The sequence below is a fragment of the Nematostella vectensis genome, chromosome 6 (genome assembly GCF_932526225.1).
Source record: "Nematostella vectensis chromosome 6, jaNemVect1.1, whole genome shotgun sequence".
Classification (NCBI taxonomy): domain Eukaryota; kingdom Metazoa; phylum Cnidaria; class Anthozoa; order Actiniaria; family Edwardsiidae; genus Nematostella; species Nematostella vectensis.
This window is the reverse complement of record NC_064039.1, coordinates 11,363,167-11,377,502: the sequence shown is the minus strand read 5'-3', so window position 1 is coordinate 11,377,502 and position 14,336 is coordinate 11,363,167. Positions and strand designations below refer to the sequence as shown.

General features: G+C 39.1%; 1 protein-coding gene across 2 annotated transcripts; it reads right to left on the bottom strand.

Annotated features, from left to right (window-relative positions):
• Positions 1-4,785: 4,785 nt before the first annotated feature.
• Positions 4,786-14,294, bottom strand: LOC5512035 (homocysteine S-methyltransferase YbgG). Of its 2 annotated transcripts, XM_032381387.2 has the most exons (12): positions 13,950-14,294; positions 12,689-12,756; positions 11,934-11,979; positions 10,420-10,545; positions 9,460-9,576; positions 8,909-8,995; positions 8,366-8,440; positions 8,211-8,282; positions 7,543-7,587; positions 6,998-7,080; positions 5,934-6,010; positions 4,786-5,594 (listed from the first exon to the last, which is right to left on the bottom strand). In XM_032381387.2, exons 1-12 carry the CDS (start codon positions 14,019-14,021, stop codon positions 5,509-5,511), a joined length of 954 nt encoding a protein of 317 aa, XP_032237278.2. In that variant the 5' UTR covers positions 14,022-14,294; the 3' UTR covers positions 4,786-5,508. The 2 variants fall into 2 exon arrangements, with proteins under 2 accessions (XP_032237278.2, XP_032237279.2); XM_032381388.2 differs by lacking the exon at positions 7,543-7,587.
• Positions 14,295-14,336: the final 42 nt, after the last annotated feature.

Sequence of the window (14,336 nt, the reverse complement as noted above, 5' to 3'; positions counted from 1 at the left end):
AATAGACTATAAAGAGGATTGTCAGTGTTTGCTCATCATTTCTCAATAAAGGAAATGAAATTTCATAACGCCCGATTTCGCTTCAACGACTCCTTTCGAAAGAGTTCTCGAAAAAGGAAATGGTATTTCATAACCCCCGATCTCGTTTTAACTACTTATCCGAATAAGGAATAGACTAAATCGAGGGTCGTTTGTGTTTTCTAAACATTTCTCGAATAAGGAAATGGTATTTCACAAAACACACTTTTAAACACTGACAATCCTCTTCATAGTTTATTCCTTATTCGGATAAGTAGTTAAAACGAAATCAGGCGTTATGAAATACCATTTCCTTATTCGAGAAATGTTTAGAAAACACAAACGACCCTCTTTTTAGTCTATTCCTTATTCGGATAAGTAGTTAAAACGAAATCAGGCGTTATGAAATACCATTTCCTTATTCGAGAAATGTTTAGAAAGTACTAAAGAACCCCCTCTTTAGTCTATTCCTTATTCGGATAAGTAGTTAAAACGAAATCAGGCGTTATGAAATACCATTTCCTTATTCGAGAAATGTTTAGAAAGTACTAAAGAACCCTCTCTTTAGTCTATTCCTTATTCGGATAAGTAGTAAAACGAAATCGGACGTTGGGAGATTCCATTTACTTATTCGAGAAATGTTTAGAAAACATAAAAAACCCTCTTTTTAGTCTATTCCTTATTCGGATAAGTAGTTAAAGCGAAATCGGGAGTTATGAAATTTCCTTTCCTTTATTGAGAAATGATGAGCAAACACTGACAATCCTCTTCATAGTCTATTCCTTATTCGGATAATTCGTAAAACGAAATGGGACGTTTGGAGATTCCATTTCCTTATTCGCGAAAACTAACTTGAATAAGGAACAGTTCCCTATTCGTTTCACTGCACTAATCTATTTGTTTTGGTCAGAGCCTTATGTAGTAGCCAAGGTGTTAATTGACAACAAGCACTATCTGTCAAATTGTGGTTTTGTTAGCAAGTTTAAATTTCTTCTACACGTGTAGGTAGTCAAGTAAAGCGTGAACATTTCTCCTCTAAATATATTAATGCGTTTGGAAAAAAAGCCCAAAATACAAATACATTTATTAGATGAGAGGTAGATTTCCTCTCTTTTGCTAGATTCATTTGTGGAACGATTGCACGCATAGCGTAATTTGACCTTTTGTAGCAGATAGAGTCTCATGTTCACAGCTTTGTTAGCAGCAAAGCACGTTAAAGCGACCAAAATTACCCGACGAAAATGCTGTTGGACTTGTTCTGAATAAACTGTTATGCCTAAATACTGTTTCAACTCGAATTAAAAGGTACCATGTAAGTACCCCCCCGGATTTGAATAAGGAACTAAGCGAATAAGGAAACAGACGAAAAAGGAACTGCGAATAGGAATTAACTTCACTCTGGTCCTTTGTCAACGGTACGTAACGCATTTTCTTCGTAAAGTTTTCATACCCCAAAACAACCTCCAAACTGTTTCTCGCAGTTTACTTTGATGCAACTTCTGATCTCCTTTCATCATAAGAATTTTGTTTTTGAGTAATAGCGTGCTTTTGTATAAAGGTGTATTTTCTTACACATTACCTGACTACATGTGCTAGACTGTGTCGGGGAATTTGCCCAAACTTGCTCAGACACGAACGACACTGTTCGGGTAAAGGTAGGATGGAAGAGATTTCCTCGAGAATTCGATTCTGTAGAAAGTGTTCCGGTCATAATGAGGTTGTACCCTTTAAAAATCACAAACGCCATTGCAAATACAGGAATTGCACGTGTGAGAAATGTATTCGAACAGAATTTGACAGAGATAAGAAGCGCATCGCTCAAGAGAAAAATAGAAAGCGGCAAAGAGAAGGCAAGTCAAGAAATTGAATCAATACAATTTGTCCCGCCTTGTTTGCATACGTTTTTTTTTAGAGTTTTTCCAATTTGTTTAAATCACTACAATATAGAGTGGTTTTCAAAAACCCGTGAAATACTATTTAGTTTATTTAGTACTAATACACTGTAATATCTTTGTTCTCTTTTGGGTGTCTACAAAACGAAGACCTAAAACCTAAAACCTGTGACCCCAAAAGCTACGACTCCAAAAGCAACAACCCCCAAAATTTTGCCGTTATTATTTAGCCTAACTTGTTTCCCAAAATGGCTAAACAGCGTGGAAGTTTCACGTGGAATCAGTGATCCTTATGAGATAACAAGCTTATTCAAATTTTTTTTTTTAAATTGGGAACTACTTGTGTTTCCAGGTGGTCGTTTCTTAAAACGCCGATAAACTCAGAAACCGGAATGTCACCCGGAAACATTTTCGGGTGTTTCTTCCAAAATCTTAATTGCCCGCTAACTAACGGGAAATGGCTTCGTGTTCTAGTTTTGTCGAGTTGTAGAAATTTTCATCACAGAGAAAACCATTCCACTATCCGGTATAAAGTGGGCCAATCAAGGCTTATATCATTTTATCAGATTTCCTTCCGATTTGACATTTAGCTGTCACAGTGCGCCTAAAAATATAAACAGCTTTGCGAAATTATTAGAAGTTTTTCTACAAAATGAGACTTTATGTACTTGTACTTGTTCTTGTCTTTCTTTCGAAAAATGTCTATGCCACAGCAATTTTTGGGGTGCAAGTTGTCTACAGACATCGACAAAACTAGGATTTCAATAACTATTTAGCCAATCTATTCATAAACTATGGAAATTATAATTTACTTGTCGGGAACCCGTATCGGCACGCTACGCAAAAGCTTTGTTTTGATAAACACTCTTCCTCGCCAGGGATTTCGAAAACTTTTCTGGGGGCATTTTTCTAAATTACCGGTAATTGTCGGGTCTGTTAGGTTACCGGGAGAGTTTTTGGGATAATTTTTCGGGCAAAGGAGCGTGTATTGAAAAATGTGTGCAACTACAATTTTTAATGGACAAATAAACGACGATTAAAAATAGTTCATTGGCGCGCACATGAGAATATTTTCTCCATATGAAACTTTCGCGCTGTGTAGCCATTTGGGAAACAAGGTAGACTAAATAATAACTGTATTTTTTTTTTTTTTTTGGGGGGGGGTCGTAGCTTTTGGGGTCACAGGTTTTAGGTATTAGATTTTAGGTCTTCGTTTTGTAGACACCCGTTCTCTTTTGTTCTGTCTTGACTATTGCACTTTAACAACTACATTTTGTTGCGGCACGGGATTTTGAAAACCACTCTAAAAGTTATTCTGGTGTTACTTATATTCCATTTTCTCATATCGTCGGAGTTTTTATACAAGTCTTGCCACTGTCTAACAAATGCAACAACAATGATTGCACCAGATGATTTGTCACTATTCATAAGTAAGCTGTATTATGCAAAACTTTTCTTGTATATGTATGAATGAGATTGTATGACCAGATATAGGGTTATTTTCTGCACGAATACGAGAAATATTATTTGACAGTCATTTTATTGAATCCATTTAAAGATGATGTGCATCACAGGAACAAACCAGCATTTCAGATTCCTACAGGAGCCACACCTAATGTAATGTGGTCAACCCATGCTTCAATACCACCGATACCCAAGCAAGCTCTAACAGGCATACCCCCACCAACCACACCCATGCAAGGCAGGCCACTTCAAGTGACCTATCTCCAATGTACACCCTTTCAGGCCACACCCATAGGCAAACCACTTCAAGCTGCGCCCCCACAAGGCACACCCTCAATAGCCAAATCCATACAAGAGGAAAACTGGAATTACCCATTCATGCTATTTAGTCGCTTGAACAGTCACAGCAATGACATTTTTAGCTGGTGTCGCCAGCCAAAGTACATACCCTACGTCCCAAATTTTACAAAAGCTGGAACTACCATGATGGGGACAGTCCACAGGCAGGTACCATCTGACTCCACCATACATGTGAACTCGGAATTCATCAGCCAAGCACAAGGTCCACCTAATGTCTGCCTGAATCCAAACCCTTGGCACCCTGTTAGGGTATTGTCTCCAAGTAAGAATCTTTTGTGGTTTTGTACATAGTTAATGGGTTAGGGAAACGTGTGGGAGGACAGTGCACTCAAGCAATAAAGACAGGACTCTAGTATGATTTCCCTTCACAAAATACAGACTTGCAATATATGCATGTAGCTAATGCAAAAAATCTTTACAACAGGTTTGTTATAAAAAAAATAGACAGAAATCTGTGATAGTGATAATTACATGTTGAAGACATAGTAACAATTACAGTTAGAATTTGTTTTTATGAGCCTGTGATACAAAGTTTAATAGTCAAAGTGTAGTAGCCAATAGCTAGAACTAAAGAGAACTAAAGTATTAGGGGTTATCAGTGGTTTTTAGGTTTCATAAGCTTGTGTGTTCCATAGGTTTATAAAAACCACCCTACAAACGATTTACAATTTTAGCTTGATAGAATTAATTTGGATATTTCATCATAGGTCATCCTACTTTAAATGATATGCCTTATTCAGAAGCCAAGTCATCTAAAGAGTGTATTCCCATGAAGTGTGCATGTGCCGATTGCATGCAGGAAGTCCTTTCGCCAGGGGGGTTCTCTCTTCCTGACCTGGAAGAGGATGATACAGGCAGTGCCACCACCTGTGCAGATGCAGGAGTTAAAGAGGAGGGGTCTGGATAAACTGTTGCAATTCATAAAAAGTTTGGGATATTGACATTGTGTTATCAAGAGGAATTGAATTATTGCTTTATATGCAGTTCTGGCAATTGATTTGTTGGACAAAAGGTTATGTCTTGTTGTGTAGCTGAACAATGATAAAACTGCTAAGAGTGCTTGTGTTTTCATTTCAAATAAATTCATATTTCATTCGAATAAAAAAAGGTATCAATCCATGGTTTGAGAAATGGTCAAGCTTAAACCCTTGCTACCATAGATACACATTGTTTACCCATAGAGCCTGCTGCCTTGGAGATAAACTGTCTTTTGACGGATTCTATAAATGAGGGAGTAAAGGGAAGTTAGGGAGCCTTACGCAACAAATATTGCGACGGCAAGGCGAGCGTGAGTTAAAAATGCTTTTGTACTAAGCGCAAAATCTTTAAATAGTATCCCTAAAACTAACCCGTTTTGATAGTTCCAGAAAAAAACGAAGCCTTGGACCTTATTTCTACATAGCATTCAGCATTTTTATCCCCGTCCTCGCTCTAGGCGATGAAACTTGGAGTTTCAACGTCGTGATTTGGAAGAAAACGGCGGAAAAGTATCAGAGTCCATTTCTTTGGGTTTTCTATTGTTTTCTGCCATCGCCTTTATATTTGGTTAAGGTCATAAACGCCATTTTTTGGTCACATTCTCCTTGTCGTCTTCGTCTTCCGTAAGGCCCCTATTGATAAAGAGCAGCACAAGGCAGACTGTAGGATTTTCCGTCTTGCACATGGGTGAGCGCTACCTAGTTTATGCCTGGCTTGCTTGTGTGCCTAGCTATTGCAGGTCGTTGATAAAGAGCAGAAATCAGGGTCTGTCGTCTTGTCAGATGGTGAGCTCTACCTAGCCTATGCCTGGCTTGCTCGTACGCCTAGCTATTGCAGCCCGTGTTTCAGAAATGTCAGTCAAAGATGTGCGGCAACAGCCACCTGAAATAAAAATTATTGAACATTAATTACTTTAATTGGCCCATGCGAGGCAGACAAGAAGAGCCAGACAACCCAACACTTGAGATTTCTCACGTTTTAGCCAGGCCATGCACAAGGCCCCCAGAAGCAACTTCAATCCCAAAATTTTGGTTCTTAATCAAGGTCTCCTTAGCCTTGGGATGTCTGATTTGTTTCTTCAAGCCTCAATACTAAGTCGGTAATTGAATCAGTGGGACGAAAAGAAACGTGACAGACAGGTATTCTTACACGAAGCACGCCCATCCTCCTACCCAGGGTTTTCTCGGTCTTTATTGGCTTCATAGTATCCTAAGCTCTTACCGATCCATTGTGCACCAGAATCAATCCACTCGTCAAGATAAGACACTACCGGCGGGACATTGCCCGTGTCTTGCCACCTGAATACAACAAGTTAAAATGAAGCAACAGAATTTGCAAAATGATGAAAATCAGCAAGTTACAATGGGGATAAATTATACGAAATAAAAAGCCAAAGAAGACGCGAAACAAATTATAGAGAAAAGAGCGCATAAAAAATCAAAATGGATGCGTTATAAGAAACAGCGAATTATAGCAATAAGAGCGCATATACAATTAATTTGACAGCGAATTATAAAGGAAAGAGAACGTAAACAAACAAAACGAGTGCGTAAAACAAAATGAGCGCGTAAAAATCAAAATAGTGCGTAACAATCAAAATGAGCGCGCAACAACAAGCCCCTGCACGCGTAACAATCAAAAGGGCCCGTAACAAACAAAATGAGCGTGTAACGATCAAAATAAGCGCATAACAATAGAAATGAACGCGTAACAAACAGAATGAGCGCGTAGCAATTTAAATCAGCGCGTAACAATCGAAATGAACGCGTAACAATTTCAAAAATTAGCGCGTAACAATCGAAATGAACGCGTAACAATCAAAATGAACTCGTAACAATCAAAATGAGCGCGTAACAATAAAAATGAGCGCGTAACAATTTAAATGAGCGGGTAACAACAAAATAAGCGCGTTACAATCAAAATGGACGCGTAGCAATCAAAATGAACGCGTAACAATAAAAATAAACGCATAACAATAAAAATGAGTGCGTAACAAAAATGAGCGCGTAACAATTTAAATAAGCGCGTGGCAATTAAAATGAGCGCGTAACAATTAAAATGAGCGCGTAACAATAAAAAAAGCGAAATTGAGCACGTAAACAATTAAAATAAGAACACAACAATTAAAATGAGCCTGTAACAATCGGCAGCAAAAAAGAGCGAGCGCAGCTATATGGGGGGAAAAGAACCAAGAAAAGCCATAAGACACTACCGGCGGGACCTTGTAGAGAGCGCTGTTTAAAAATGAAGAGCTTGCTTTTGGCGGCAATAGTAACTCACTATACCTTCTGTCTATCCATTCTTCTCCTTTGTTTGGATAGATAACGATTGGAAGTGTTGTCTTGGGTTTAAGTCTTCGAATTAACGACTACGAAAACAAGAGATACTTAGGTTTACACTAGTACAAAGTAAAAACCACATTCATCATTCTAGGATTTTATTGTTTAGTACTGTTTTAATTGAGCCAGTACCGTTCTTGCTCTTAAATTACCGGGTGCCAGAGATCGAGCACCGACGGCGAGAGGATGCCGAGTAGCACCGTTGAACATCCAAAGGCGCAACGAACAAATGCCGAGTAGCGAAAACAATGCCGAGTAAGCAAGTACCGTTCGGGCTCTTAAAGTACCAGGGTGCCAGAGAACGAGCACCGAGGGCGAGCAGATGCGGGGTAGAGATTTAAAAGCATCAGTGGGACAAAGGGAAATCCGAAATTATAGTTGTAAAGTTGTAAAATATCATTCTTCTGTTTTTCTGAAATATATTTTTCATCATTGTTTTAATTTCTATTATTTGAAATTACCCCGGCTCCTCCCACCGTTTAAATACGTACCGTGACGTAAACGGGTGAACAACAATTGTTGCCCACGGCTATGATCTAGAAATCACAAGGACAAGACAATTACTCCCTGCTTTCACTCTCCCTTTTACCTTGGTCCCAGACCCTCGACATTACTGACACTGACCGCTACCAGTGGTCACGTTCCTCTCATCTAGTTTGGGCTATGTTTTATTCTAAAGACTTGCACCAACAATGCCAACACTGTCCAACAAAGCCTCACTTGGTAAAACAAAAGAAAATGGTGAACTTCTGGGGGGGGGGGACTCCGTTAAAAAAAAGACGGGGGTGATCGTCGACAAAATCGTTTTAACATTAAGGGATGGCGTGGTCAACAGAAAGGTATTTTTAACCCTAAGACAAAGCAGTATCGAAAAAAGAAAACGTTTAACACCCCCTTGGGAATAGCAGTTGGACTATTTTACACCCTAAGAGATAGCAAGATTGGAAAAATCCTTCAACACCCCCTAAGGGATGGCAGTTAGTTGAAATGTTATACCCTAAGAAATAAGACAATCACACAATCGTCTACTTTTTTGGAGAGACCCCCCCAGGGGTGAACTATTCCAAACAAATCCTAATATGGTATAAAAAAAAACACCAGGAACCCTGGGCATCAGAGTCTATCCATCACAACACGCACCCTATCACCCATATCTAACCTGTTCTGAGTCAGCGACGGCAGCCATGATTGCAGACACAAAGTCTTCATTGTGTGAAGTGTGGGATCCATCCTGCATCAAGTACAATTGATCAAAAAGAAAAATTTAATTGGAAATATAAAACTGATGGGGTTACAAGAAAGGATAGAACACACCTTACAACTATAAGAAAGCCATGCTTTTGTCCCTGGGAATTCTTTCAGAAGCTGTACGAGGGCTTCACCTTCTTTCTATAAACAAAGAAAATAAGCTAGGAAAGATGTTTACAAACAAAATGGCATACAATGGCCATTTGTGCATTCTAACAGATAGGTATTCCTTTAAATAGTAGATTTCCAGATTATTTTGGGGTAATTTTCCTTTCAATGGCTATTTACTAACTTTGGAGTTTCCTGCCCTTCTTCGGTGCCAAGGCTCTTGGCATCATCCAGGCAAGGGACAACTGCATGTTAGGATTTTCTAAGGGGGAGTGCACCAACATACAACAAAAGCTTATGCACAACTAGTGCCAACAGTGGTGTGGTAAGGATTTTCTAAAGGGGGTGCACAGACATAATTCATATTTAAAATTTGTTAAATGTACAGCAGCAAATTTTCATATGCTGGCAGGGATTTGCCTTGAAACAAAAAAAAAGGTAAGTATGTGGAAACAGAGAGGCACAAACACTGATGTCAGCCTGGACAAGCATTACATGTACCTGTGCTGGTATGGTCTCAAATGCTAACAGATCCAGGCCAGTCTCTACTAAAGCTTGTATTTGAGGTCGATGCCAATCCATCAAATTCTTCATGGAACAGAAACAGAATGCGTTAAACCCACCAGAGATAAGAAAAGGGTTCTTACCTTCTTATGCTGGTAGATATCTCCAAGCCTGAAGTTGGGGGGAGGGGGCTTTTGCAGAGCCATCCAAATGACTTGTTCAAGGATGTTTAATTTTACTTGCAAAATATTTTTATGGCTCAAACTGCTTTTCTATATTGCTTTTTCTCTCATAACACTCTTTTGTCTGCCCATCCGTGCACTACACAGGAATTTTTTTTTTGGAAAATCTTCCTTCCCCCTTCCTCAAAGCTCCATTTGTTCACCCCTTATATACCTTCAATTGTGGGGTCAAAACATTTTGAACAAGTTATAATACTGACAGAATTAAAGCTATACAAAATTTAACATATTTTTATTAGTAATAAATAAGAATTGGGGATAGCTGATCTTATAATTGTTGATTATCATTATGCTTTTAACTATCACCTTAATGGTCATGGTATCCACGTAGTTGCCATGGTACTCAGAGCCATCAGATTGACATGCACCATATGGGCAGACTGATCCAGCAACTTGGGGCTTGATTCTATCATTTGAACAAACCTGAAGAGAGGGAAATAAATTATTTTATTTAAAAGTTGGACAAAACAAGATATTTAAGACTACAGAAGATTTAAGGGGGAGGGGGGTATTAGGACAACAGTCCTTCATTTACATACCCAATTTAGAAAAGCAAACTAAATTTAGGACCCAGTTTTAGACATAATCTTACTAGAGTGTCTCTGGGGTATCAGGAACAATCGCCCCAAAGTACTGTAGCCCCGATCACAGTAGAGATAGAGCCCCACTCAGAGAACAATCACCCTTGCTTCTGATGACACCACAAGCGTAGAGATGTTAGAGACCATAATATATATTTGAGACCAGTTTTTTAAATGGTACCTTTCGAAGTCTAGATTTATTTTCGTTTAGTGATCGAAACTGACTTTTTACATAAAATTATTTTTATGGAATTTTATTTCTTCGTTCATCTTCATCTCTGGTCACTAATGGCTGAACATAAAGGATCGAAATTGATCTCATCCTTTGCCAACCTAGTTGACAACCTTGTTGAGAATCGGATAACCCGTTCATGAAAAACAGGCTTGAAACCCATCTGACAGAAAGTTGAAAATTCTTCCCTTTTGGATGACCCTGTGGCCTTATTAATGGCCATTTATTAAAAAGAATCCCATGAACCATTTCAGTACATATGCAAAAGTTACAAATGGGTTTTTATTAGCCCCCCCCCCTTCTCCTCATTTTATAGGAATCCACCTGGGAACCACCAATTGAAGGCCATTTTCTACAACTTTTGTGGTTTGAAAGAATACAAAATAAAACATATAATACTTTCAATGTATGTTATAAGAAGGAGTCATAATTGATGGAAATTATAGGTCTTACTGAGTTGGAGTGCTTGTCCCAGAATTCGTCAACAGACTCTCTTGCTATATGAACACCTCTTTGAATCAGCTTCCTGGCCTCATCAGCTGTCACGCCAAGGTGTTTACAGAAACCACTAATGCTTGCCTGGAGAAAGACACAACCTTACTATTGAACCTAGATATAACAATAGTCTCTGTTTAATGACCACCATTTTGCTTGGTCATTAAAAAAACTTTTATTTATTTATTTATTTTTTTTTTTGTCACAATGTCCCACTGTAGTGCTAGGAGCTGGGAGCGTCTCATGCCAGTGGATCATCATTGGGGGGGACTCTCAATAAAAGTAGGGGCCTTATGCCAGTGGATCCTTGTTGGGGGGTATTCTCCATAAAAGTAGGGGCCTTATGCCAGTGGATCCTCATTGGGGGGACTCTTAATAAAAGTAGGGGTCTCATGCCAGTGGATCATCATTGGGGGGTACTCTCAATAAAAGTAGGGGTCTCATGCCAGTGGATCATCATTGGGGGTACTCTCAATAAAAGTAGGGGTCTTACGCCGGTGGATCATCATTGGGGGGGACTCTCAATAAAAGTAGGGGTCTCATGCCAGTGGATCATCATTGGGGGTACTCTCAATAAAAGTAGGGGTCTTATGACAGTGGATCATCATTGGGGGGGACTCTCAATAAAAGTAGGGGTCTCATGCCAGTGGATCATCATTGGGGGTACTCTCAATAAAAGTAGGGGTCTTATGCCAGTGGATCATCATTGGGGGGACTCTCAATAAAAGTAGGGGTCTTATACCATTGGATCATCATTGGGGGGTACTCTCAATAAAAGTAAGGGTCTTATGCCAGTGGATCATCATTGGGGGTACTCTCAATAAAAGTAGGGGTCTTATACCAGTGGATCATCATTGGGGGATACTCTCAAAAAAAGTGGGGGTCTTTTGCCAGTGGATCATCATTGGGGGGGATGCTCAATAAAAGTAGGGGTCTTATGCCAGTGGGTCATCATTGGGGGGACTCTCAATAAAAGTAGGGGTCTCATGCCAGTGAATCATCATTGGGGGTACTCTCAATAAAAAAGTAGGGGTCTCATGCCAGTGAATCGTCACATCGTAATAACAACATAATGTGCTATCTTTAAGGGTTAAGAATTGACAGTGACCTCACCCAGAATGCTATCCCATGGGGTCAAATTTTATTGATTTTGTTTATGTCCTCTGTCTGTTTTTATGGTAGGCTAGGGATAGGCTAGGAGCCTGATGACATTCCTACATCTCAGTATCCAGGGCCGTAGCAGGGGGTGGGGCACTATGGGCTTGTGCCCCCCCAAAAAAATATTTTCAAAAAGGAAACGACCAGTAGGGGCATGGCTGTGCTCCCCAATATTTTCTTTCTGTTTCTGTATTGTGCCCCTCCAATATTTCAAGGACTGCTACGGCACTGTCATCTAAGTATGGCTGTAATTCCTCTTCCTTTATTGTGCATGCTATCTGGTGGATAAAGGCAAGTCTACCTACTCTCCTTACCTGGTATGTTGCTGTAGTGATAATGTCAGACCCATGAGTCAGGAAACTAGGAAATAATGAACATGTCATGATCAATTAAGATTAAAGTATAGGAGCAAACAGTATGAAGGTCCTGTAGTAAGTTTGTATCATTCAGCTAGAGAATACTTTGATTTGTATGGAAAAATAGCAAGATTATCAGTTTTTGGGCAAAGCCTGTATTTCACCTAGAATTATCTTAATATTTTATTTCAATTACAAAAACCAGAAGGCAATTTAGCTTTTGTAAATCATTGGCGAGTGTTTACAGAATATTGATACATATTTGTTTACCCAACTTGAAGAGAAATCTTGTGAAATCGGTTGCAATACAGTAAATATTTGAAAAAAACCAAAGAGATTGGCTCTCTTGCAGGTGAATACAGAGGATGTATTAACATTCTCACAAAAATTAGACTTGTGATGAGGTCCAAAATCTTGTGACACCCGCCTAATGTGGGTGAGTTGACAGCTATGTTGATAACAGCAGTAAAACAAACAAGCATTATCATAGCTTAAGATTTAGGAACTCATCACAAGCCTAATTTTTGTGAGAATGTTCATACATTTTCTGTATTCACCTGCATTGCCTTTTAAGAGTTTTTTTTCTCACATATTTACTAAATTTCACCTGATTCATAAGATTTCTGTCCAAGTTGGGTTGAGAGCTATGCATTATTAATATATGAACTGAAACAGCTCAATAAAGATTGATTGATTGCTTGATTGTAAATCACCTTTTGTGTACTTGTTTCACTGCTTCTGGATTTTCAACTAAAACTCTTGCACTCCAAAGTGGATCACCCTGCATGAAAAAAAAAACATATAAGTTACGAGGTGTTCAAGTAATGGAACATGCATAAAAAGAAAACAAGTCAACTTAAGTTATATTAACCCTTTCACTCCTGGGTACTTTTGAGCAACATTGTAAGAAAAACAGACTGAAAACAGAAACCTCCCCCCTATTTCAAGTCCAACACTACCAGTTAAGCTAAGCTAACATTGTAAGAAAAACAGACTGAAAACAGAAACCTCCCCCCTATTTCAAGTCCAACACTACCAGTTAAGCTAAGCTACCGCTGACCCAAGACGGTATGCCTTGAAGTTTCCAACAATGCACTGCGGTGCCTTTTCTTTCTAGCGACGGCACTGCTACAGCCTTTTGCTTACAACAGTTTAGCTTGTAATTTGCTTAAAAATTACAGCTTTTTCACATCTGGAGAGTGCCTTAGGACATCATGAAGTCTTTTCGGGCATAATTAATGCTGTGCTTATGGATGTTTGCACGCTGAGGTTGATTCAATGGGATAATTCCTTGTCTGGGCTTCACCAAGTGAGAAAGGAATTTTCTGGTGAATGGCCTCATACTCTCCAATGTGGGCCATCTTTGCTACCCAACCTTATTCAAAAATTGTTTTCAGGCTTATTCTGGGTTCCTTGGACCTGGAAATGTTTTGTTTGGCTTTGGGGCAAAGAGACTTATAAAAAAAACTGTTATGATTCTGGGGGAGGAGATTGCCCGCCTGTCTGTAAAGGTGTTTCCAAGACTCCCATGATGCAGTGCAGGCATGCAAAATAGGCTAACAATGGTGACTCGCTTCTAATGGAGGTTCTAGCATTGATTATTGTGACTGATTGCTGTAAAATGGGACCTGACGGAGCGCAATAAAGGTATCTATTTGTGATTTGTGATCTGTGTTTGCTTGTCTCTATTTGTAGTTCGGAATTTTGCGTCTTTTTTGGTAAGAAATGTTTCTAAGTTTTAGCATTTGTTTACGAATTGGTCAGAAATCAAGGTTGATATTTTGACAAAAGAGTCAATTCTATTACATTGCTTGGATGCGCTTTTGAAGGTTGTCTATGCCTTTGATGAATCTATGAGTATCCGGGTCTGGTGATGTTTAGTTTGCATTTTTGACGTTTTGGAATTGGGCCTATATTTTACAGGCGTCTCAGGGCGTTAGTTAATTTTCTACAGTAAAACCAACTGCAACTTACATCTATTTTGAATCCTCGTTCTGCTAGTAGGTATGCCAAGCCACCATCCAGTACTCGATAATTAGAATCCATGTTTAAAGTAAATAAAAAAAACTGTTGTTATTTATGTCTATTTCATGGAATGCATTTTGTACGTAGAAATCGTGTTTCACTCCGCTGACTAGAAGTTGTATCGGTACAGTGTTTCAGGTACGGCTTTTTTTCCTAGTGATTTCTTTTCTGAAAACCGCTGCAAACATTTAAAATCCAATTTCCCTGGCTGTCCAGGAGACTCAACAACGAGAGGACACAAGTGAAAAGCATGAATAGACATAAACACTCCGAACACAGGGTACCCAGTAGAGATATTTGACAAAGCGACACCTTCGAGACTTTCATAAGCCAATC

Excerpts from the sequence above, each read along its gene's own strand:
- LOC5512035 (XM_032381387.2), bottom strand. The coding sequence starts at position 14,021 with ATGGATTCTAATTATCGAGTACTGGATGGTGGCTTGGCATACCTACTA. Across the intron at positions 9,577-10,419 it reads GGGACAAGCACTCCAACTCA|GTTTGTTCAAATGATAGAAT; the intron begins GTAAGACCTATA and ends CCCTCTCTTCAG. Across the intron at positions 8,283-8,365 it reads GGCTTTCTTATAGTTGTAAG|GATGGATCCCACACTTCACA; the intron begins GTGTGTTCTATC and ends TACTTGATGCAG.